General features: G+C 41.9%; 2 protein-coding genes across 2 annotated transcripts; one reads left to right on the top strand and one right to left on the bottom strand.

The window, feature by feature from the left end:
- Positions 1-9: 9 nt before the first annotated feature.
- LOC118417539 (rotatin-like) lies at positions 10-16386 on the top strand. Its single transcript, XM_035823126.1, has 28 exons — positions 10-20; positions 399-461; positions 912-1094; positions 1496-1738; positions 2126-2226; positions 2825-3026; positions 3504-3635; positions 4060-4135; positions 4406-4534; positions 5377-5466; positions 5991-6149; positions 6491-6638; positions 6828-6965; positions 7410-7504; positions 7957-8047; positions 8519-8678; positions 8996-9231; positions 9944-10081; positions 10638-10814; positions 10915-10917; positions 11419-11604; positions 12169-12344; positions 13271-13397; positions 14001-14200; positions 14656-14803; positions 15169-15291; positions 15575-15748; positions 16301-16386. The coding sequence occupies exons 1-28, from the start codon at positions 10-12 to the stop codon at positions 16384-16386; spliced, it is 3795 nt and encodes a 1264-aa protein (XP_035679019.1).
- Positions 16387-17207: 821 nt separating this feature from the next.
- On the bottom strand, positions 17208-20535 carry LOC118417538 (methyltransferase-like protein 27). Its single transcript, XM_035823125.1, has 5 exons — positions 20322-20535; positions 19813-19941; positions 19248-19383; positions 18011-18103; positions 17208-17380 (listed from the first exon to the last, which is right to left on the bottom strand). Exons 1-5 carry the CDS (start codon positions 20433-20435, stop codon positions 17208-17210), a joined length of 645 nt encoding a protein of 214 aa, XP_035679018.1. The 5' UTR covers positions 20436-20535.
- Positions 20536-22901: the final 2366 nt, after the last annotated feature.

The raw sequence follows: 22901 nt of genomic DNA, 5'->3' as shown, positions 1-22901 counted from the left end.
CCACCAAAGATGCCCCTTCTGTGCTTGGTGACATAATTCCACTCTACAATAGTTCTAGGAGAATACAAATTTTTGAACACATTAATCCTAGGTTGGTAACTCTGGTACTTGAAAGCATGTATCTGTCTTTTACTTTTAAAGCTGACATCATCTCATTGTGTTGTACAGTGATTGCCAAATGTACAGTTAATGAATGAATCCTGCACACAATGTATTATGTAGGTCTTTCAAGTTTTGTCTTGCAGAAACTACTATATTATGCAAGTGTATATAGAGTGTTGATTCAATGGAATATCCTATTTACAATTTTTTATCATACACCATCTTATAAAACCACTGTGACAGTAACAGAATTGCCAGCTGTAGTTGATTGCTGCCATTTCACATCTTGCTTACAGGAGCAAAGAAAGTGAGCAGCCTCCCACAGAACACTTTAGCCTGCCGCTCAATGTTGTCACAAGGTAACAACTGTCTATTACTTTGATTACAGACTGTGCAATAAGACTGCTAGGTGATTTACATATTATATATTGCAATTTGTCATAAAATCCCATCCTGTTTTAGAGTGTAAGAGCCCTGGAAGCCACTCTAGTGTGAAGAGCCAGAGAGGGTGGATAAAAGTAAATGCTGTACATACATAGTATCTGTCTTCTTCGTTTTGACCAATGAAAGATTGGCTCTTCAGTGACCTACATTTGTAAACCAGGTTGAGATCAGTGTTGGAATTTATAACTGTCATTCAACGCAAACAAATTGGTTACCGCACATCCGTCGACCTTCGTCAGGAGTGGTGATTCAATTACTCTAAGCACGTGACCTAGGGACACGTGGCTCTATCAGCCCCTGTCTCTCTCAAGTGTCAGCTGATGTGCTCTCACAGTTTTTAAGTTTAAATGAATCTGTGTTTGTAGGTACCGGCTGCCCCTCCAGCCCACCACCCACCACCACACCAGCCCCCACCAGCCGGAGTGTGACACGGACACCGGGCAGCTGCGGGAGGGACCCCCCGCGGAGATGCTGCGTATGGCGTGGAACGTGCCGTGGGAGGGCGGCGTGGACCAGTTAGCAGCTGGTGAACAGGAAACAGCAGAGGGGTGAGTCGTTTTATGGAGAAAATGGCATGGATAAAGAAGCAGCTGGGAAATTGTAGGTGTAGATTTTTCCCATCTTACATGGTGACCCCGTGTGAAGTTGTAGAGAACTTTAAATTAAGATGGGGTATTCGAAGGCTTCTACAGGAGGCTGAATCATAGTTGAAAAATACGGCCTAATAGCATCCTTGTTCAGTCTGAATGTTATGCTTGTTAGAGAATTTGCTTCCCTGGGTAAGGGGTGGGTGGTAAGAGCATGGGATACAGCGGTGTGGGAGGGACTTTTTCGAGTTACTTTAACACATTCAGTAGCATCAGTTGTCATCTTCTCAAAGTCAGGTCTGAATACTTTTAAAAGACTCACTCTCACTTCCTCTATTGTTCTTTCCCAAAATTCCCTTCAGAATTCCACCCTCTCTCGTCCTCACCTCCCGGGACAAGCTGTTGCTGAAAGCCACCCCCATCAAAACAGCCCTGCAGTTCAACATCCAGGAGATAGAGGGCGCCCCTTCACACTACGTTGCCAAGCTGGCTCTGATGAGACTAGGTCTCCTGTTGACCAGCGATGTCATGGGGAGTGGAACTGCTTCTAGTGGCTCCATTGCTGAAGTCCTATTTAATCTTGACTGGAAGAATGTCTTCAAAAGGTCAGATTTCTGTGTCTAACAGAAAAAAATGTGAGTTATTTAGGGGTGGGTACTGGTACAGAAAATCAGGTCCGGTTCAGGTCCAGAGGTTCAGGTCTGGAATCGACTCTCATAATTCCAACAGATGCCATAATACCACCACATAAATAAAATACTTGAATTAAAGTGATTTAAAGAGAGTACCAATGCAGCATCTGTAATCCTGAGGTATATACACTTCAGATATTCTTAGGTGTTCAAGACAATGTTGAGAAGGCCTCTATAAGTATAACAATGTTTCTTTTTTTTTTTTTTTGATGTGGCAGAATTATGACACCCTGTGGAATAAGAAGAGTAAATGTTATGTCAGAAAAAAAACTGTATACTTAGTACTGTGTTTGAATACAGGTTCCTTGAAGTGATGCCGGCCAATGGAGAAGACGACTTGTTGCTGTCTGAGGTGCTGAAAGTTCTGCTGCTGTTCTTCAAGAGCAAGGAAAGCATCAGAGGTAAAAACTGTGGCCATCCAGCTGATCATTATCACTTTTCCATCTTCTTAACCCCTGTCCTGATTTTTTGCTTAATTAACCCCTGGACTTTTTGCTTAATTAAGCTGGTTAATTAAGCAGATCTGTAAAACAACCTATTCTGTGCTGCTGCTGCAGATTTACATCTCGATTGATGCAGTTTTCTTTGTTTCACAGACTAAAGATGACCTTGAACTAGAAGAATAGGAGAGATTTGAATTTACATTGACCTTTTGTTTCTATTATTACTGCCAGTTTGTAGTGCATGTTTTTAACTTAACATTGCATATGCCCAATACTCTTTCACTTGCTCATTGGCAGTCTGAAAATAAAATGGCTTTTCCAATCATACGTGTTCCAAGACTCAGTCTGTAGCTACATGTAGTTGCTAGACTTGGTGCTTGATACGGTGGGGAAATAGCACACACATACATGTTGTACATGGCACACACATGATACGTAGCACATACATACATAGCACACACATGCAGTATGCTTAAAATCTATGGAGGAATACACACGCATTCACCCACTCCTATCTGAAAATAAAAGTGCATTTCCCATTCTTCTGTGTTCCAAGACTCCGTCAGTAGCTGGCTACTGGACTTGGTGTTGACCAGAGGCAGCCCCCTGCTGTGGTTACTGAGTCAGGGGGACAACAAGGAGCATGAGAACATGGTGGGGACGAAGGCCCAGGTCCTGACGGCTCATCGTACGCTACAGAAACAGCTCATGGCCCTGCTGTCCGCACTGTGTAGCCATCTGGTGCACAGGGAACAGGGGTGAGGGCGACTTTCTGTCATGTCAGACAGTTTCTATCCCACAGTTGCCTTTTCACCATTGAAAATTTGTCTAAAAGCATTTATATCAACTGATAAATTTTCTCAACCAATGGAAGAAGGCAAAAACTAGCAAAAAAAACTTTTCACCCAGTTTGTATCTATATGAATGTTTTAACTTGCTCAGCAACCATTGTACATGTATTTAGTTGTATTCAGGTTTTCAGGTCTGTTCTGTCCCTCCTATCTTCCCGTTTACGGTTTAGTACCTAATTTATGTTTGGCCAGTTAAAATGCTGTGCTGATCTATTTGTGTATGTTTGTTCCATCTATTTTGTAAGTTTGAACTTTGTCTATTGGAAGACATAGTCTTCTCTACAGTACTGTACTGACCCAACATTACTATACATACATTTCCTCCGTGGTGTAGAAGATTTGCACATGGAAAATTATGCCTTGTAAATTTATGTATTAAATCAGAGCTGCCCAGCCGACGTTGGGTGACCTGGCACAAGGGTTTCTACAGAGGTTACACCTGGCTGACCCCTCACACTTCTATGACCTGGCCTCGCTGGAGAGCACACTGCACTGTCTCATCCATGTCACTGCAAGGTGGGACTGATTTTACTTGTTTACTGCTATTTTTGTATGCCCAGGGTTTTTACCAAGTGTCCATCATTGATCCATCTGTTTTTTGTCTCTTTAATGGTTTTTCATACATCTTGAATGATGTTGACATCTACATTATCTACGATGAGCCTATACTCTATTAATGTAGACACTGGATTATGCTAACATAGGAAAAATAATGCTTGAGATGGCTATATGGATTGATCCTGACTGATACAGGTCGATAGATGATGATTATAATGAATCACTCAGTCCACTCTATTTAGACAGCAATAGAACGGGAACATTAATACATGTAAGTGAATTGTAGTACATAAATCTTGTTATCAAAAGCTGTAGTACAAATGGTAAGATCTTGATAGGTATGCTTGTGTAGGAGATTCACTGTATTTGTTTTCGTCTACAGGCCAGACTGGAGCACTGGTATCAGCACTAGTAACAGGGAAACACTCTGTCAGGAGCTACTGGAGACGCTCAGAGAGGTTTGTATTTACACAAGCAATTGGTTAAGATTTTGAAAATCGTCTGATGTTTAAGGTAGCATACACTACCTTTTGTCAGTAACACAGAGATCTATTGCAGAATAGGTTTTAGATAATATGTAAAGAAGGTGAAATACAAATCTTGGATAGTCAATTGGGAAACATGAGTCTAGGGCAAACTCTAGACAGGGTTAATTCAAATGAATGAATTATTCTCTGTTGTTTGAGTAGATTTACAGGAGTTGTATAATTTTTCCGTCCCCTTCCCAGGTTGTATTGTCCTTCCATGTGGGGCGTGGCAGCACCACCAGGTCCTACATGGGGAAGGGAGTCATCAAGAACGCCTCCATCAGTCTCAAACACCTGGCACTAGAGATGGCTCACGTCAGCACTAACAAGGTTTGTTTGTTTGTTTGTTTGTTTGTTTGTTTGTTTGTTTGTTTGTCATCAAGAACGCCTCCATCAGTCTCAAACACCTGGCACTGGAGATGGCTCATGTCAGCACTAACAAGGTTTGTTTGTTTGTTTGTTTGTTTGTTTAATTGTCATCAAGAACGCCTCCATCAGTCTCAAACACCTGGCACTGGAGATGGCTCATGTCAGCACTAACAAGGTTTGTTTGTTTGTTTGTTTGTTTGTTTGTTTGTTTGTTTAATTGTCATCAAGAATGCCTCCATCAGTCTCAAACACTTGGTGCTGGAGATGGCTCACGTCAGCACTAACAAGGTGTGTTTGTTTGTTTGTTTGTTTGTTTGTTTGTTTGTTTATTTGTCATCAAGAATGCCTCCATCAGTCTCAAACACCTGGCTCTGGAGATGGCTCATGTCAGCACTAACAAGGTTGGTTTGTTTGTTTGTTTGTTTTTTGTTTTGTTTGTCATCAAGAACGCCTCCATCAGTCTCAAACACCTGGCTCTGGAGATGGCTTACATCAGCACTAACAAGGTTGGTTTGTATAATCTAGATATTACATTTAGTACTACTATATGAGTGACAGAGGCCCTTATTCGTCTGCCATCAAGCAACAACATCATTGTGGAAGCATGTCTAACCCTTGCGAGATGGGGAACAACAGATGATATTTAGTTGGTTAGCTACTAGAAGTTGTTTAGTGAGTCAGTATGAGATTCCAAAACCATACACATAATTCTGTAGAAGATGTGGTGATAGATATTATACATAATTGTATGTTATGCAATGTACTCTTGAGTTTCTCATGCCCTCCTGCCTTCTATGTACCAGGACTGGCCCTCGCTGTGGCTGAACACCAAGTCTGAGGAGGGTGCTGGGCTGGACTGGCTGGTTCCACTCTGGGCTTACAGGGATCCTGAGGTGATCATGCCATTGACTTTTCTTAAAGCTTCTGCTATCCCTAATTACAGCAATGAAGCATACTTGAGTTGGACAAAAAGGAGAATCGATTTCAGCCAATTTTACCTATGAAAGCTATTGACATTCCAATCATGCTACCATGCAATTTTTTTTTATTTCATATTGTGCCTCTTGGGCCACACTTACTCAATTTGTTTTTTTTAAATACTGCTGAACTACAAAATCAACATGAGGGAATACATAGTATGAAAATGAATGTAGCCAGATTTAAGTTCTCCTCCCTGCCACCGTTGAAGCTTTTTTGCTATGAAATGTTGAGAGAATCAAAGAAGCGTTAATTTGTGTTGGGATCCACAGGTCCGTACATGTAGGTGTGCATATGGCAATACTAATATAGCCTGACTCAAGTTTTCCTCCCAGATCCTGTCTTGATCTTGACAGCTAACTGATTTCTGCTAAGAAATGTCTGACAACAACAAAAATAAATTTGGTTTGGCGTTAATTTTTTGTCTTGCAATCCGCAGGTTCGTGCAGCAGGGCTGGGCATCGCTGTCCTGTTGTCGGGGAGTGAGGAGGGCCGTATCGCCCTGACGACCGGCTGTCAGCAGGTGACGGGCGGCATCTGGGGCACCAGCATCAGTGTCCTGCTGGACCACACCGAGTGCAGCCTGGTCAGGCAACAGGTAATGGCCATTCTTCTTATCTTCCTGAAGTCGAAACCTGAATTTGCTAAGCGATTCTTTGATTCGTTGTTTTGGAAATCTCATAATGGGAAACTAATCTTTTGGTCTTGTATGGAACCTGTCTCTCTAGCCTTGGCTTTATTTGATGAAATTTGGCCATCAGAATGTAGGAAATGGTGTGTCTGTGGGTTATAAAATATAGCTGTTCAGGGAGAGGAAGTCCCCAGACCCCCCTACAATGCTCAAGTCTGCGCTGCTTGTTTGCCTCATGGATTTGCCGCTCTTAAGATGCCAAATTCTGGTGAGAATCCTGTGTACATTTTTTCCTCTGTACTCCTTAGGCAGCAGCCGTGCTGGTGAACTTGACCGCCCAGTCACTACCCACCACCCCGGCCCAGGCCAACGACAGCGCCTGGCAGGGTCCGAGCGTGACGGACGAAGACACAGGCTTCACCCTGGTGGGGCTGCCTGCCCTGCTGGCCCTGTTACATCACTGTCAGTTCTACACACACGTCAGCTTCATGTTGGAGAACTACTACCCTCACAGCGTCATACAGCCAGTTAGTGTGGCCTACAGGCAGGCCACGGAGTCACAGAGTGATACTGGGGGCACTACGTCAACTTCAGGTGGGTAAAAACCTCATACACACACACACAGACACACACTGGCTATCCTACACCACTGTCAGTTCTACACACACGTCAGCTTCATGTTGGAGAACTACTACCCTCACAGCGTCATACAGCCAGTTAGTGTGGCCTACAGGCAGGCCAAGGAGTCACAGAGTGATACTGGGGGCACTACGTCAACTTCAGGTGGGTAAAAACCTCATACACACACACACAGACACACACTGGCTATCCTACACCACTGTCAGTTCTACACACACGTCAGCTTCATGTTGGAGAACTACTATCCTCACAGCGTCATAAAGCTGTTTAGTGTGGCCTATAGGCAGGCCACGGAGTCACAGAGTGATACTGGGAGCACTACGTCAACTTTTGGTGGGTAACCACACATTCTAACCCACACATTTTATCGTTTTGTATCCACACATTCTAACCCTCACATGCAAAAGCACATGCATGAACACATATGCACACTCATTTCTTAATTTCTTTCTCAACTCTTTGCAGTTTATTTTTAAAAATTACTGAGTTTTCCTTGATACTGTAATCAGAATTTTAACTATTGTTGTGCATTTTCCACAAACAATTTACTATTTTGCTAATTTGTTTGTTTGTTTTTTTCCACTCCAGATCACAGCACCCCTACCAGAGACATTGCTTCCTCCCGCAGCAGCCTAACATCAGGAGAACAGTACTTCACATCAACAGCTACACTCACCACACAGGTGAACTTACCAATTATTATTTATTTGTTTGGTTCTGCACTCCAACTAGCCATTGGCTTATTGTTAAGGGCTAACCATGGGAGGGAATAATATATTATAAAGTTAACTATGTACATGCTATATAACTTTCTATATTCTTACATTCATACACAAACTCATCCTTAGCATAGTACCGCTAGTCACTTTGAATGTGGAAAGGTAATAGAGTAGAAATGAGTAGAAAGTTGTATCAACTTTGGGCCTTATATGTCAACATTTGCAAAATTTGCTTTCTTATAGCTAACATGTACAATGTATTCTGTAAAGATGTCTGACTTCAAAATTGATTTAGATTTTCACATTTTGTTGAATGTGACTAATGAGTTGTCTAATTTACAGGTGACTGTGCCCCTTCTGTCATACAGGGTCTGGTGCTTTTTGTTAATTATGACTAACGGGTTGTGTAATTTCAGATGTCCGCCACCCCAGTGCCCCAGCCTGCTGTAGTGCAGGGTCCTGTGGGAGGCAGGGCTCCGTCCAGACAGTCCACAGACTCTACTGCAGGTGGGACAGTCATACAGACTGAAACATTAAGTGTGTTCTGTTCAGTCTGATGATGAGTAACAATTGCAACTCAGTTGTCAAAGCAATGTTTAAACTCTTCCTGTCTAGAACTGCAAATCCTAAATCATTCCCAGTTTATTTTCACAGTGACATTTCCACTGCAAATTCATTAAATCACAACATGTTCTAGTTAAACCTGGCACAGGCAACCACTTCCAGCCACATTAAAACTGTCCCATGTTTACATAGTTAACCCAACCCTATCCTTAGCAACCATTTCCCCTCAGTCCCTTGAGTGGTTGCTGTTTTTAGGTTTCACCGTACTACAGAATTGTTTTAACTATAAAGCCAAGACACCATTAAAACTTCAATTTCCCTTCTACAGCGAAATTAAGTCCTTGCACTTCAATGGACGAATTTCACTGCAAGGAATTCCAAGATGATTTCTTAACTCAATGTTACCCACCCTAGGTTCTGCCTACAGTGAACCAGTCGGAGTGGACTACCCCAGTGTGGTGACCCCTGACCTTTTGGCCGCTCTGACACGCCTCGTTTCCAACATGGTGGTCATGGCTTCCCATGATGCACTGCAGTCCATCTCTCAACACAACATTTTCAACAGCTTACTCAGGTAGATAAAAAAGTGTTGACTTCATTTACGTTAATTGTTTTGAAAAAGTAGTATGACTTATGCAAAATGTTTCAATTGATAGCTTTATTCCTTTAAATATAAGACATCTCTATTAGGATGCAGATTTTGGCGTTGAAATCTAACGTTGGCTAAATCATGATTGTCTTGAACTTTGATGAAATTGAATACCATGTACAGCAAATGAAATGCATCTATTATCTCCAAAGGCATACAAAATGGAATACTTCTTAGTGTGTTGTTGAGAACTGGCTATAGGAAGTTATGAAATGACTGCTCATCTTTGTCTTTTTTCTTAGATTTCTAGATGCTGACATCCTCCGTATCCAGTTAAAAGAGCAAAGGGAGTCAACATCGAAGTGCAGTACTGTGAAACTCCTCTTGGGGGAGCTGCTGCACATGCACTGCTCTATCCTAAGCCTGATGCAGACCTGTGTACTGAACAAACCTGGCCTGGGGAAGACTTTCACACAGGGGAGGAACAACGTCAAAACTGTCCTGCAGCTTCTGCTTGTGGGAAGAACACTTGATAAAGGTGGGCTGCTAAGTCCAATTAAGGATGACAATAATGTGAGTCATCAAGAAAAAAAGAATTTGGCAGACCCAAATATAATGTCACCAAGTTTATCATGACTCACGTTTGGATGCAGATTATTTTGTATATACTTTTCAATGTAATTCTAGTGCAATGTCAGTTTCCGATTGATAGTGACACAAGATGATAAATCAATCCCACCGCCATACCCACATCCGATAAGACATAGAAAACTTGTAAAATAAAAGCATAAAAATGCAAACATTTGACAGACACCCAGCCACTTCCTCTTTGTACAAATTGCTCCTTATGATAGACAGACAGGATCGGTCTTTTCTAAGCAAAAATGCAGATAGGTCAGATAGGAAATCTTCACAAAAAAGTTCTAGCCTCACTCTTTACAATATTGCAAGATCTATTCCTAGACTCTACCAGGCTCCACACGTTGCTGGTAAAATGGTAGAAATTGGCCAAGTAGAGGGATGACATGCCAGAGAAGTTAGCCAGCCAAGACATACAGTCTGGCATGTCATCTGGCTAACTTCTACCAGTGTTCTCACCAGGATTTTTTCACAGAATCAGGTCAGGGGTCCAGGGGTCACCTAAGGCCCCTGGCGGGGTCCAGGGGCAGCATCCTGACTACTATTTTTCCAGCATAGTGTGGAGTCTGGTAGAGGGCAATAAATTCCTAACATGAACCATGTCCCCGCAGAAGACAGCATGCACCCACCCTGCTGTGCCCTGTGGAGGAGTGTGTACAGTTTCCTCACCAGCGTGGTGCAGATGGACGGCAGGGACGCCGTGGCGGACATCACCGTCTCTCTCGCTAACAACTGGGACACATTCTATGGTAAGGAACAGAAATGTGCTGCTCTGGGTTTTTGTTTGTACTGAAGTCTCCTTTATTAGGGACATAAACCCATAGCCAAGGAATGCCACGAGTAAATGTTTTCCAGTTTGTGCGCTTACTACAACTATGTACAACTATAATCTTATAGAATTTATTTTAGCTACGCTTCACTCCAAAGATCAATTCCACACAGAATAATCTGGCCAGGTTAGTCCTCACTTCCTGCATTGTTTCAGGAATCAGCTATTTCATCCTATAGCCAAGGCATTACTACATTTTAATGGCCCTTCTGATTTGGAGACAATCAGAACACTCACCAATATTTTAGCCAAAGACATGTAGTCGAATGCCAATCATTTCAGTATCAATGGTAGCCAGACATTCTGAAGGGAAGTGGTCAGAGGAACAATTGAAGCTAGAATAGGATGGAAAATAGGATAACTATATCTGCCATGAGTGTAGATAATCATCATGGATCACTCTGTGCCCAAGCAAAGCAATGAGAAATGCAGATTGGTTGAGAAAAATCTTATATTTCATTTTCTTATCCTGCTAGAATCGGTGCTGTCGTGTCTGGCTGTGTCAGCTCCTGCCGACCTTCAGCTGTCCACAGTACAGCTGCTGGCCCTGCTGCTGTCTGAGGATGGACAGCTGCAGGGGAAACTTTCCACCGGCACGGACCCGGCGCCATCCTTAAGTCTGCTGCTGGACAGAGCACGGGTCAAAGATACAGGTTTGTACAATAGCTTTGGATAAAGAACTTATCGATAACGTTGGTGTTTAAGGGTGGATACAATGTTAAAACATTACACTGTGTCATTCTGCAATCCAAGACAGTTGATTGAGTCAATCTAATGTGAGTCAATCTAATGATAGGTGGACTGCTCTCAGTTGCATCTATGCAAGGGGGTTAAAGAAAGAACCTCCTTGATCTATGCATTCCACTACTATAGTATGTGCATGTAGTGACCTCACTGTAGCACAACATAGTCATCAGTTAACATCAAATGACAGCTTCTGTAACTTTTCATACCGTCATGAACCCAGCACCATCCTTAAGTCAGACATCATCTGCTCCCCATCCAAACAAAGAGAGTGAGAAGTCGTGGTGGCAACTGCTTCTTCCAAGTCACTCTGCTACCTTCATAGTTTTTTTGTGAATAAGTACACAAGTAACCTCGCTATAGCATAGATTAGTATCAGTTAGAATCAAGTGAAAACATTTGTAGATTTATTGAGTCATCATATTTTTTGTCCAGTTGATATAGAGTGAAAAGACATTGTTTTATCTATCTAATTGTGCAATATTGGTTTAAAATTATCTTCTCTTCATTCAGATGAGAGTGAGAAGACCGAGCCTGTGTCCTGTGGGTCGGAGCTGTGCCGTTGCCTGGTACAGCTGTATGACAGCCTGGGCAGCATGGACAGCAATACAGCTGACATGGACAGCAGGACAGCTGTGGGGAACAGCCTTGCTCTGCTGTTGGCTCACAGCAGAACAGCCAAGCATACAGCTCTGCAAAGTATGTCTATGAAATGTACTAATCTACATTCAATTTATTACATCATTCTGTAGGCTAAAATGTTGCCCATACTTCTGCATGTACTGATTCACTTGGGTATTACATCATTCTGTTCAGTCTTTTCCACACGAGATGGTACATTAAAAAAACGAGATATGGCAGTGTCCGTTTCAGTACCCCTTGGGCTACGCAACTTTGTGCAATCACTACAGCAGGGGCTATTGGTGTTACAACCTTTAACTCTTACCCCAATGTTAAGTGTTCCGCAGAGAATGCAGTATGTACCATTTTTAAAAATCTTTGGTATGACTCGGCCCTTGGTATGAGGTGCCTCCTTGGCTATTACACTAAGTCTTATAATACTTAGTACATAATTTCCAAGTTGCATCATTAAGTTTATGTATTTTGTATTCAATTTGTACAACTTTTTGTATTCTAGTCTACATTGTCATTGTCCTTGCGTAGTGTCATAGTCTGCATAGACTGACTGACAGTAGTAGTAGTGGTTTCTTAGTTGGTTAAGAACAGTGAATAGAATTGCATTGAAAGCTCCTGTGTTTGCAGCTGGGTTTGTGGACAGCACAGTGGATCACATGAAGGACCTGCATGCCCAGATGAACCTGGACTCTCTCAGCACCGGTAAGCCGGCTGCTCGCAGGAAGGACGACCCGGCAGTCACCAACCTCCTCCTGTCCCTGCACCTACTCAGGAACCTCATGCTTAAATACCCAGACGGAAAGGTATTCCCAATGTCTAAGCAGATAATCGATTTAGCTATGTAGTGAGGATGCCCTTGCTGTACTTGTCAACAATGAGTTCCACATACAGGGCTGTCACCAGTTCTAATTTTTTTATTTCCCATTTATTGTTTGGGGGGCCATGTTGTTCATTTCCATTGTTAAGTGGCCTTTTTATGTACATTTTCCTCAATTTCAACCCCTGCAGTTAAGATTTTTTGGACAGACAAGGTGAGATTTTTGTCCATCGCAATAAGCAACTGTCCATCCCAGAGTGGAGGGACTGGACCTTAAGACAGCCCTGTCAACATATCTACATGTACAGATCACTTTGGCACTTCAAAAGATCTTGACTATGTGAAACGTCTGACCGTTTCCATAATTTACCCTGTTACTTGAGTAACTGTTACGTCCTTACATATGTACGTATCTTATTACATCAATGTCTAACCTTCATCGATGCAATGTGAATAATCTGTATCTGAAGACCCATGATTGGGGGTGGGTACCGGTACAGAAAATTCAGGTCCGGATCAGGTCCAGATCCGGACTGATTCAGTATGTGAAAACATGTGAATGGACGATACTCAAAACAACGGTCCATTTCGCTACAAAGAAATCTGTTTTGTGCAGTATTCGACTCCAACTGGCATTTTAAAATCCTACAAGGCTAACTGCCTCTGTACAATTGACTGTAAAAGTTGGTAGAAATGACTATAGACTCTATTCTACTTCACTCACTTGTTATTTTCCTCGCCCGGTAAGCCCCAAAACGTGTGAATGCCTGATCATATAATCTGTTCATTTTCAAATCGGTCCAACATCCGGTCCACGAAATTTTTTCAGGTCCGTTTCTCTGGACCAGTCCAATGAGAAAAACTGGTTTTGTACTGGTACCCACCCCAAGTCATGATGTTTCCTCTCTCCAGGCTGCAGCAGTTGAGGCAGGTCTGAGCCAGGTGGTTCACAAGCTGTGGTCCTGGGGGATGGTCAACAACACACTGATGGGGGCCATGCTGGGACTACTGGCCACATACACCGCACAGTGTGATAAAGGTCTGAGCTGCTCTCTGTTTTTACCATGCATATACTGTAAATGCAGAAACTTTCGCAGTGGTTTAATTTTTCCATGGCAGTAAGAGACCACAGTGCATGGTGCTACCGTGAACTTAAAACCACGGCAAAAAGTCCTTTTTCCCGCTACCGTTAAATTGAATTCCCGCAAACTTAAATGCATTCACAATATTGCACGCTTCTTGATTTAGATGTAGAAATATACTTCTGAATATTTGTGATGCCGATGCTGGGCTTGATCATTTGATGTCTATCAATTTTGAATGTTGGGAGACTGAAAAAAAGTGGTTGTTGGTTTGGTAAGACAGTTGCTTGCTTGGGAGAGGGTCTCAACTATGTAAAAACGAACGGTACTGTTTTGATGTGTCCCCTGACGAGAGGTGGTTGCCTGCACCAGGTGGTTGCTCGGCCACCAGAGGGCGAATATTAAACTTAGGGTGAATATTAAACTTAGTGTCATGGCCAATTATTTCCTTTTTTGACAAATTGTACCATCTGTAGCCCCATAGGGAGGCCTGGTTGAAGCTATAGTTATACTTGTAGGAAGGCACTGACAGTACATTTGTACTTTAATTTCTTCCCCAGCTTGCAGTTCCTTGGCAGCCAGCGGCAGGACGGGTGCAAAGACGTCTCACGAGGGGTCGGCAGGAAGTTCAGTTGTGCACAGCCTGGTGAAGATGGCCACCAAACAGACCCCCCAGGGAGGCAGGGCCCATCTGAAGACGATCTTCGCTGTGCTGGCAAACCTGGCGCTGTCCAACGTCTGTAGAGGAATACTGTGGAAGGTGAGGGCTGGTCATTCTACCACTTTCACAGAAATAGAGCACATTAGAACTATAATAATGATTGTACATCACTAAGGCAGACTTGACTAAGGTTTTAAGTTTTCTGAAACATAATGGTCATTTATTTATTTATCTCCTTTTTCAGTACATTTATACAATGACCGATAGCAACAATGTAAACACGTAACAAGAAAAAAGGGGCCGTCAGACTTTAACAGATATTTGATGACTCTGTTTTGGGTGATTTGGTAAATTGTATTCTATTCAAAAAAGAATAACATAATTTCCTTCATCTTGCATCAAACATACCTGTTGTATGCTGGACACTGTACTACCACTATAGCCTTTTTGGTAAATTCATGATACAACATATGATTTGACAGTAGTTATGGAGCACAACTGCAGATTCCTCAAATTTTTGGCTGTAAGAAGTTCTTGATTTGATATTTTTTCAGAGTAATTTTTTGCAAGGCTTCTCCGCTGTGGTGCCAGGGAAAGGGGGGAAGGACAAGAAGCAGAACAGCCTAGCAGCCAGGTGGTTGGCTGTTCTCGTTAACGTGTCTTTCTCCCTGGACGGTCAACAAATGCTGATCAAAATTCCAGGTAGGGTTTCAATGTGAATCAGGCAGATACTCTATACAGTTGGTAAGGGTGTTGGTGTTTGTACCTGTACATGTCCCTGTTGTCCTCTCTGTCTATCACCTTGGCCCTTCTCAGTCTGTTACACAGTGTACGTATTCTCCTTACTGTTTATACTCGTAGACGGGGGGGCCAATACAGACTTCCAGGCACCTTTGACCCTCTTTGACTTCACACTTCCAGTCTGGAGGTGTGACATAGGCTTTGGGTCATTACAACTTGAAAACGATCAGAGGACTGATCGAAAGCTTGTTAGTAAGTGCTTTATTTTTGTGTACGGTTATAAAGTTTAAAATTGTACCATAATGTACATGCATGTGTTTCCGCAGACATGCTAGGCTTGCTGGTGGAACATGTGCAGAGTTCTCCTCGTTCCTGCCAGGCCATGGCTCTGCTGGTCCTGAGAAACATGTGCTTCCACCCAGCCAACAAACCCAGGATAGTGGCCAATGGTGGGGATTAGTTTTTTTTCTGTTTTTTTACCTCTTAGGAATTGTTGCAGAATGATTGTTTAGTATAGGCTAGAGCTTAAGTCGTCCAATTGTGTGGAAACTAAGGTTGACTGTTTTGATTTGAAGTAAATTAGTCCAGAAATTCTCAAAGACTCTTATAGATATTTCCAATAGGTATGATTTCTTGTCAACTCTCATACTGAGAAATTCTCAAAGACTCTAAACATTTCCCACAGGTAGGATTTTTTGTTATGTCTTGTTCTGACGTTTTCCCTCACCACAGAGAAAGTAGTGGAGACCCTGCTGCGGTGTATGGAGAGCAGCGGCCTGCACTCTAAAGCTGTGGCCTCCTCAGCGCTGTGGGCGCTCGTCACCAACTGTCAAAAGGGGAAGGTGGGGCTGAAGAACGCTGCAGTTGTTCACAGGCTGGAGGAGTCATGGCAAGCCATTCGCAGGGGTAAAGACACTTGTCTAGGATGCAACATACTTTGTACTGTTTTTACATAGTTTGCTAATAAATGTCATAAACAACTCTTAGTACACTATATACACACTGCATGTTTGTTAAATTGCTTTAATAAGTCACAACACATCAGTATTGTACGTTAAGTGTAAGGTGTATAACTACTATAGGACCGGACCGATAGGTTTGATCCACTCACACTGGGAAGCTGGTGTTGACACGAAGCACCGTGTTACACCGAACAGCGGTTATACCAGCTATATAGATACAGATACAGATATAGACCTCAGAGTCTATATTCTTATGGGGAAATGTGGTGGGCTCTTTAATATGATCAAGGTACGGCTCTCCTAAAACAGGGGACCTCTGCTTTATGTCCTATTCAAGTGGACAATATCAATGGCAACCATACAAGTGATGTATGTAAATCAAGTTTGACAGAGTTTACGAGTTAATTCAGATCAACAATTAGCATAAGATATACATGGATAAAAACATATAAGATTGTTTATACCTTGACAAAAAAGTTATTTTGTACCTTTACAGATCCCCCCGCAAGTAGCAAGGACCAGAAGCTGGTGCAGCAGTGTCTGTACAACATGAAGACTATCGTCTCTGTGGTCAGGAGCTGACAAATGCCCTCTGTACAACAGCACAAAATCTCTCTGATTTGATCTGTCCCAATTTAGTTTGACATATCTGTTTGCCGCAATGTACAATGTATATACAACTTTGGAATCAAAATTCTACTGAAGAGTTTTCATGGTGTAAAGGTTTACACATGTTTTGATGATAAATATTGTAAATACCTGCTGTGGGTTGATAATACCAGCATCCATACCATAAACATTTGAAGAGTTAGATATATGTACAAATTCTTTGTATACTTGATTAACAAATAAAACGGAGAAGACAGTAATAAAGATTTTATTGTCTGAACAGTTGTCCTGGTGTAATTGTTTTTTAAATGTGTTGATAAGATACATTGTAAATACATGTAATATTATCATTATTATTCTTATCATTATGATCATCAATATTACACACTACAAACCACCAAAGGCAGGAGGAGAGGCACTAGTCTCTATTAGCATGGCAATATTTCAAATCAAACAAAAAATTGAGACAGAAACAATACGTAAAAGGCGAGGAAATCAAAACATGTTGTAGATTGCTAATCTTAGCATAGATACCAAAAATCAAATCAACATTTGAAGGGTTACGTGTCATAAAACGTACTTTGAATGTGTATGTTACGTGTTTTTATTGAAAAATAATTTTAAAAATTTTTGCTGCAGGTAAAATTTTCACGTACTATTTAATTTTGGAGCCAGTGAAAATTTAGTTCAGGCAAGTGGAAATGACTATGTACTTGCCCTATAGGGCCATTAAATTTTTGAAAACTTGTCCAACCCTGGAGACACCAACTGCGAAATCAATCATTACACCAGGATCACAGCACTTTGTAGATAAAGATGATCCCGTTGCCGTTTTCCACGTACCCCTCAGCAACGCTACGGGACACTCTCTCCCAGAGACCCTTGTCCTGCAGCTCGCACATGCGCGGCTCCAGCTTCCCGTACTCTAAGAGAAATGCTTCCTTCACAATCAGACAAATCATGCCGCCTGGAAGAAACAACACGATAACAAATGTACAGTCGTGTTACAGCAATAATGACAATAGCATGTCCTCTTTGAGCTTTCTTGTCGAAATGTCAGCCTTTCGAAAATAGCTAGACAAGGCAGAAGTACTAGTAGCCAGATGTGGAATGCTAAAATCAATAAGACACGGCAAGGAGGTTAAGGCACCTTGGACACGGTGTCTTTATAGACCATGGGTCTGCAATGTAAGATGTACATATACATCTCACATATAAATGTCCAATTGCAATGTCAATGAATGAGTAATGGAAAGCAAGCAAATGATAAGATGTTTTGAAATTGACAGGCGCCAGTGTGTCACGATTTTCCATGCATTGAATAATTCGTAAATAAGCCCTTTCACACATTCGAGTACACATGCGCTGGCGACAAGAATTCTCACCCGGTAATATTTCAAAGGTGGAGGCCCCTGACTGGAAATATTCCATTTTGCACAAAATATTGCTACGTAAATCAATGGTCGAGACGAGACTATTTATGTCTCGGGACCTTTGACATAGTACCCACTGAATTCCTGTCGCCTGCGAATGTGCGAAGTGGCTTATTTGAACACAGACTTAAAAGTTAAAGAGAGGAATTTGACCTCCCACTGACCTGGCTTGACGATTCTTATCATCTCTTCCAGACAGTCGCACTTCAGGTGCCCGTCCGAGAAGGAGCCGGCACAACACAGGGCGTCATAGGTGTCTGTAAGGGTTTCATCATCAGTAAATGGCAGGGATTCGGGTCCGGCTGTATTTGACGTGTTTATAAGGTGCTTTGGTAAGGCTTTTTCTGTATTTCGTCCCGTTTTCGTTTGGCGGAGACGAAGATAATGGTACAAAATAGGAAGCCCGTCAAAAAAAAACACGTCAAATGACAGCCGGAGATGGACCCGGGATTTCATTCAGCACCAAGGACAGAGAGTTAGTGTGTTGGCGTGAATGTAATTCAGCACTAAGGACAGGTAGTTAGTGTGTTGGCGTAAATGCCATTCAGCACTAAGGACAGGTAGTTAGTGTGTTGGCGTGAATGCCATTCAGCACTAAGGACAGGTAGTTTGTTGGCGTGAATGTAATTCAGCACTAAGGACAGGTAGCCAGTGAAAATTTAGTTCAGGCAAGTGGAAATGACAGTACTTGCCCTATAAGGCCATTAGATTTTTGAAAACTTGTCCAACCCCGAAGATACCAACTGCAAAACCAAACATAACACCAAGATCACAACACTTTGTAGATAAATATGATCCCGTTGCCGTTTTCCACGTACTCCTCGGCAACGCTCCGGGACACTCTCTCCCAGAGACCCTTGTCCTGCGTGTTAGCGTGAATGTAATTCAGCACTAAGGACAGGTAGTTAATGTGTTCGTCTAAATGCCATTCAGCACTTGAAGAATAAGCACTGATGTCAAACAGAGGACCGCCAGAAGGAGTAGAAGAAAGACATATAAAAAGCCTACAGAACCCAATGGCACGCTGCCTCTGCTTGGAGCTGGAAATGGCACGGGTCGTCAAGAAGATATCAGGAGTGAAGATAGTGATTTAATATAAAGTGCTGCCTCCACCACGTTGAAAACGGCAACGGCAGTCTTTCCTTGGAATTGCTGTTGTTACAACTGTTGTTCAAAGATACCATTTTTTTTCAATTTCTTGGCACATTTCCCTTCGAAACGTGTTTTTTAAGGGAGGGCTATAGCTAAAATACAACACGGTGTATTCCACATCACTCTTCAGACTTCGGGCGATCCTACCCGCGTTCGGGCTGGTACCTTGGGCAATACAGAATACACCACTGTATTCTATGTATAATGTTTTAGCTGAGTGAAAAATGAAAAAGCACAGATGACCCTTACCATCCGCTACCTGTAGGCGATTGGGCCCCAAAAAGTCCTGGATTAAATTTCTGTAGACGTTCTTAGTTTTGGCGATGTCCAGCATTTCTTTGTTAGCGTCCAAGGCGTCAATATTGGAGAATTCCAGCTTCCGGAGCTATAATGATATAACATATCTGATGATTCAACATATCGTCAGTAAAAAATATCCTTAGATATACTTGTAGTTGCAGCGTTGTGTGCCATACTCACTGTACACACAACTTGTTTCATATAATTCTACATCTTTGAAAGCTTTTTACAGTGATGTCTGAAAGAGGCATTCCACTCCAGAAGCGAGTGTTATTTTCTGATGGATGGTGTTTTTTGGGATACAAATGCACCCGACGTTTCGGAAAGTTATTTATCTCATTTGTCTTTTCGACAATAATTCTTTTCTAAACCCAAGTACCCCCAAACGGACCCACTTCTGGCCAAACCTCTGCTTTGCATTTGACTGAGAGCATGGAAGGGAGGCCCCAAGAAATTGCACACAACTTCGATCATTCATGAAGACGCCGAAAGGTCGCAACAACATTACCCTCACCTCTTCGCCAACTAGTCCAGTGCCCGCCGCCGCATCCAGAATTCGAGCATCCTTTCTGTCCCTCAAAACCCCCGCCAGAGCCTCCGCTACCTGAGACGGGCCTTTGTATAGTCCCGGCGTGCTCAGATCCTATTAAATTGATATGTGTAACACATGTGGCGTTTTAATACATGAAGCAGTGTGGGAGAAAAGTATCAAAGGTCACACACGCACGTACACACACACACACACGCACGCGCACACACACACACACTGACATAAGCGCACGCACACGCCCTTGAAAACACACACACACACACACACATTTGGCAAACACACACACACAGCGAGACACACACACATACGCACACGATACACACACACACACACATATCATGTGATGTCATGTCATATCACACCGGTCATCTCTGTTCAAAACATCGGTCAATCCGTTTGGGCGGACATGGCGGAGTTGGCGAACTTGACCATGAAGGCCGAAGCGTCCGACATTCTCAAAAGAGTCCGCCCACCTTGTCGTACTCAGGTGCCCATGTTGAGTAGAAAGCCTGGGACTCCTCGGTACTGATACCCGGGTGCTGCACACTCCAGACCTTCTGGTAAATGTCGTCTTTATGCGAGGCCATTGTCAAGTTTCTTTATAATGATACAAACTCTGAAGTATCTACGCACTGTCGAGGTGGGACTCGCACCAGCTCTGCTGACCTGCGCATGGTACTTCCGCATTCCAGGGCAGTTCATGACCTCACCTGGTGACGCAACCTTCGGGGGAAATGTGGGATCCTGACTACTGGGTGCTGTTTTAATGATTTTCCGACTTCTCAGAAAACCCGTTCTTCGCCTAATATTGATAAAAGACGAACCGATTCTAATGCTGTCTTCGAGCAGGTTTTAAAAACAGTGAGCACTTTGGGAAAATGCTTCTGACCGTTTGCAGCTTTAATACATATCCAATATTTTGTTTAAAAAAAATTCTCTGTTGCACAACGGATCATAATGGTTGTTACGCTCAGTTGTAAATGAAAAAAAATCTCAAAATTTATTCGGAAAATCTCAGGATTTTGTGCTAAATCTTGAGACCTTTCGAGACAATTTTGACATCTTTCAAGACCATCTTGAGATCTTTCTTGAAGTCTCAAGATTCTTTGAAATGATCTCAAGATTTTTTCACCCACTTTCAAAGCGTCTTGAGACCCCCCGCATTTAAAGCAGTACACAGAAACCCATTTAATCTATGTTGAAAATTTTGGTATGTAATGCTCAATGTCTGAGTATAACTACACCTTTCCTTGAGTTTGTCTTCTACCTATAATTCTTTAAAATAACCACAGATAACATTTTTATGTACACATTTGAATACTATATCATATATGTCATATAGTAATATTTTCCAGAATTTTGGTCGACCATATAATACTTTTCCACCACAGAAAGCTTGTGCTAAATCTAATAAACAATGTATAGATGCAGCTGCTATTCTAAGCACACTTTTTTGCTATGTCTGTGATCTATTCTCTTGAAAAAATAGCAAATGCTGGGTATTTAAAAAATGACAGTATTGGGTGAGTGGTCTATAGTTTTACTTTCTGTACAGTCAAGGAAAGTATACATCAATCAACTAGTAAAAAACACATTCACAGAATGAACTGAGTAAGCAACATCGATAATGCATTATGGTGTACTAAAATCTGGCATCACATTTACAACTTCCCAGAAAGTTTGTCATACATTTCGGCTCAGCTACATGCAACCATTGCTTCTCAACTTGTCAACATGTCATTCAGAGCAGACAGACTTGTTGGCCATTTCCTGCTGTGCATCACTGATGTCAGGAAGACAGAGCTTTACTGAGAACTGGCAAGGAGTGCAAATTGATGAGGAAGGCTGAAAGTTTGGTAACTTAGTCATTCTTCTTTGACTGCTGAAGGTAAAAAAAAGGCATTGGTAAAAAACACATTCACAGAATGAACTGAGTAAGCAACATCGATAATGCATTATGGTGTACTAAAATCTGGCATCACATTTACAACTTCCCAGAAAGTTTGTCATACATTTCGGCTCAGCTACATGCAACCATTGCTTCTCAACTTGTCAACATGTCATTCAGAGCAGACAGACTTGTTGGCCATTTCCTGCTGTGCATCACTGATGTCAGGAAGACAGAGCTTTACTGAGAACTGGCAAGGAGTGCAAATTGATGGGGAAGGCTGAAAGTTTGGTAACTTAGTCATTCTTCTTTGACTGCTGAAGGTAAAAAAAAGGCATTGGATGAAAGTAAAAAAAAACTTAAAGTATGTAACACTAACAGGTACACAACAAATTGTGTAACTAACAAACTCAACAAACTATTACAGGTGAGACATCCATGTCAAGAACCATACCAATAGTAAAGTTCATGTCCACTATCCATTTTTGTCTTCATAACATTCTACAACCATACCACATGGATCCAACATGATTGTGTATCACTTACAGTTGCTCTTGATATATTCTGAACAAGCTTTCTTTGCCTGTCATCTTTTCTCAATGAAAAAATAGCAAATCTTGCGGCATTATAAAAATGACAGCATTGGTTGAGTGATCTATAGATATGCTTTCTGTACAATAGAGCAAAGTACACATGACAAGTACAGTGTACATGTAAAAAAACACATTCACATAACAAATTATGTAACAAACAGCAATATCCACCTCGTTCGTTCGTATCCATTTTTGATTCCACTTTGGAAAAAAACATGATTGTTATACTGGCTTGATGCTGCATATGAGATCTCTCAAGATATATTTTTCTTAGTGGCAAAATTATGTCAAAGGCAACCTAAGCAATATTAGCCTAGAGCAAGGCACTTCTCTATGTAATAAGAAACTCTGTTCCATTCCATACCAACATTCAAGGAGCAAATAATTGATGCCACAGTCTAATTTTTGTGGGTTACAATATTTAGGGAATCCTAACGCAGCTTGTTTCTGCACCATTTTTAACCACTCAAAGTATTAAATGATGATGTAAATGTGGGAATAAAGTACAATAGATATCCATTTCATACAGATTGCCTCATCCAGAATATTTCCACGCACTAATTTTGCTTAGG

Source organism: Branchiostoma floridae, chromosome 6, assembly GCF_000003815.2.
Source record: "Branchiostoma floridae strain S238N-H82 chromosome 6, Bfl_VNyyK, whole genome shotgun sequence".
In the NCBI taxonomy this organism is placed as follows: domain Eukaryota; kingdom Metazoa; phylum Chordata; class Leptocardii; order Amphioxiformes; family Branchiostomatidae; genus Branchiostoma; species Branchiostoma floridae.
This window is presented reverse-complemented; position numbering and strand designations above follow the sequence as displayed.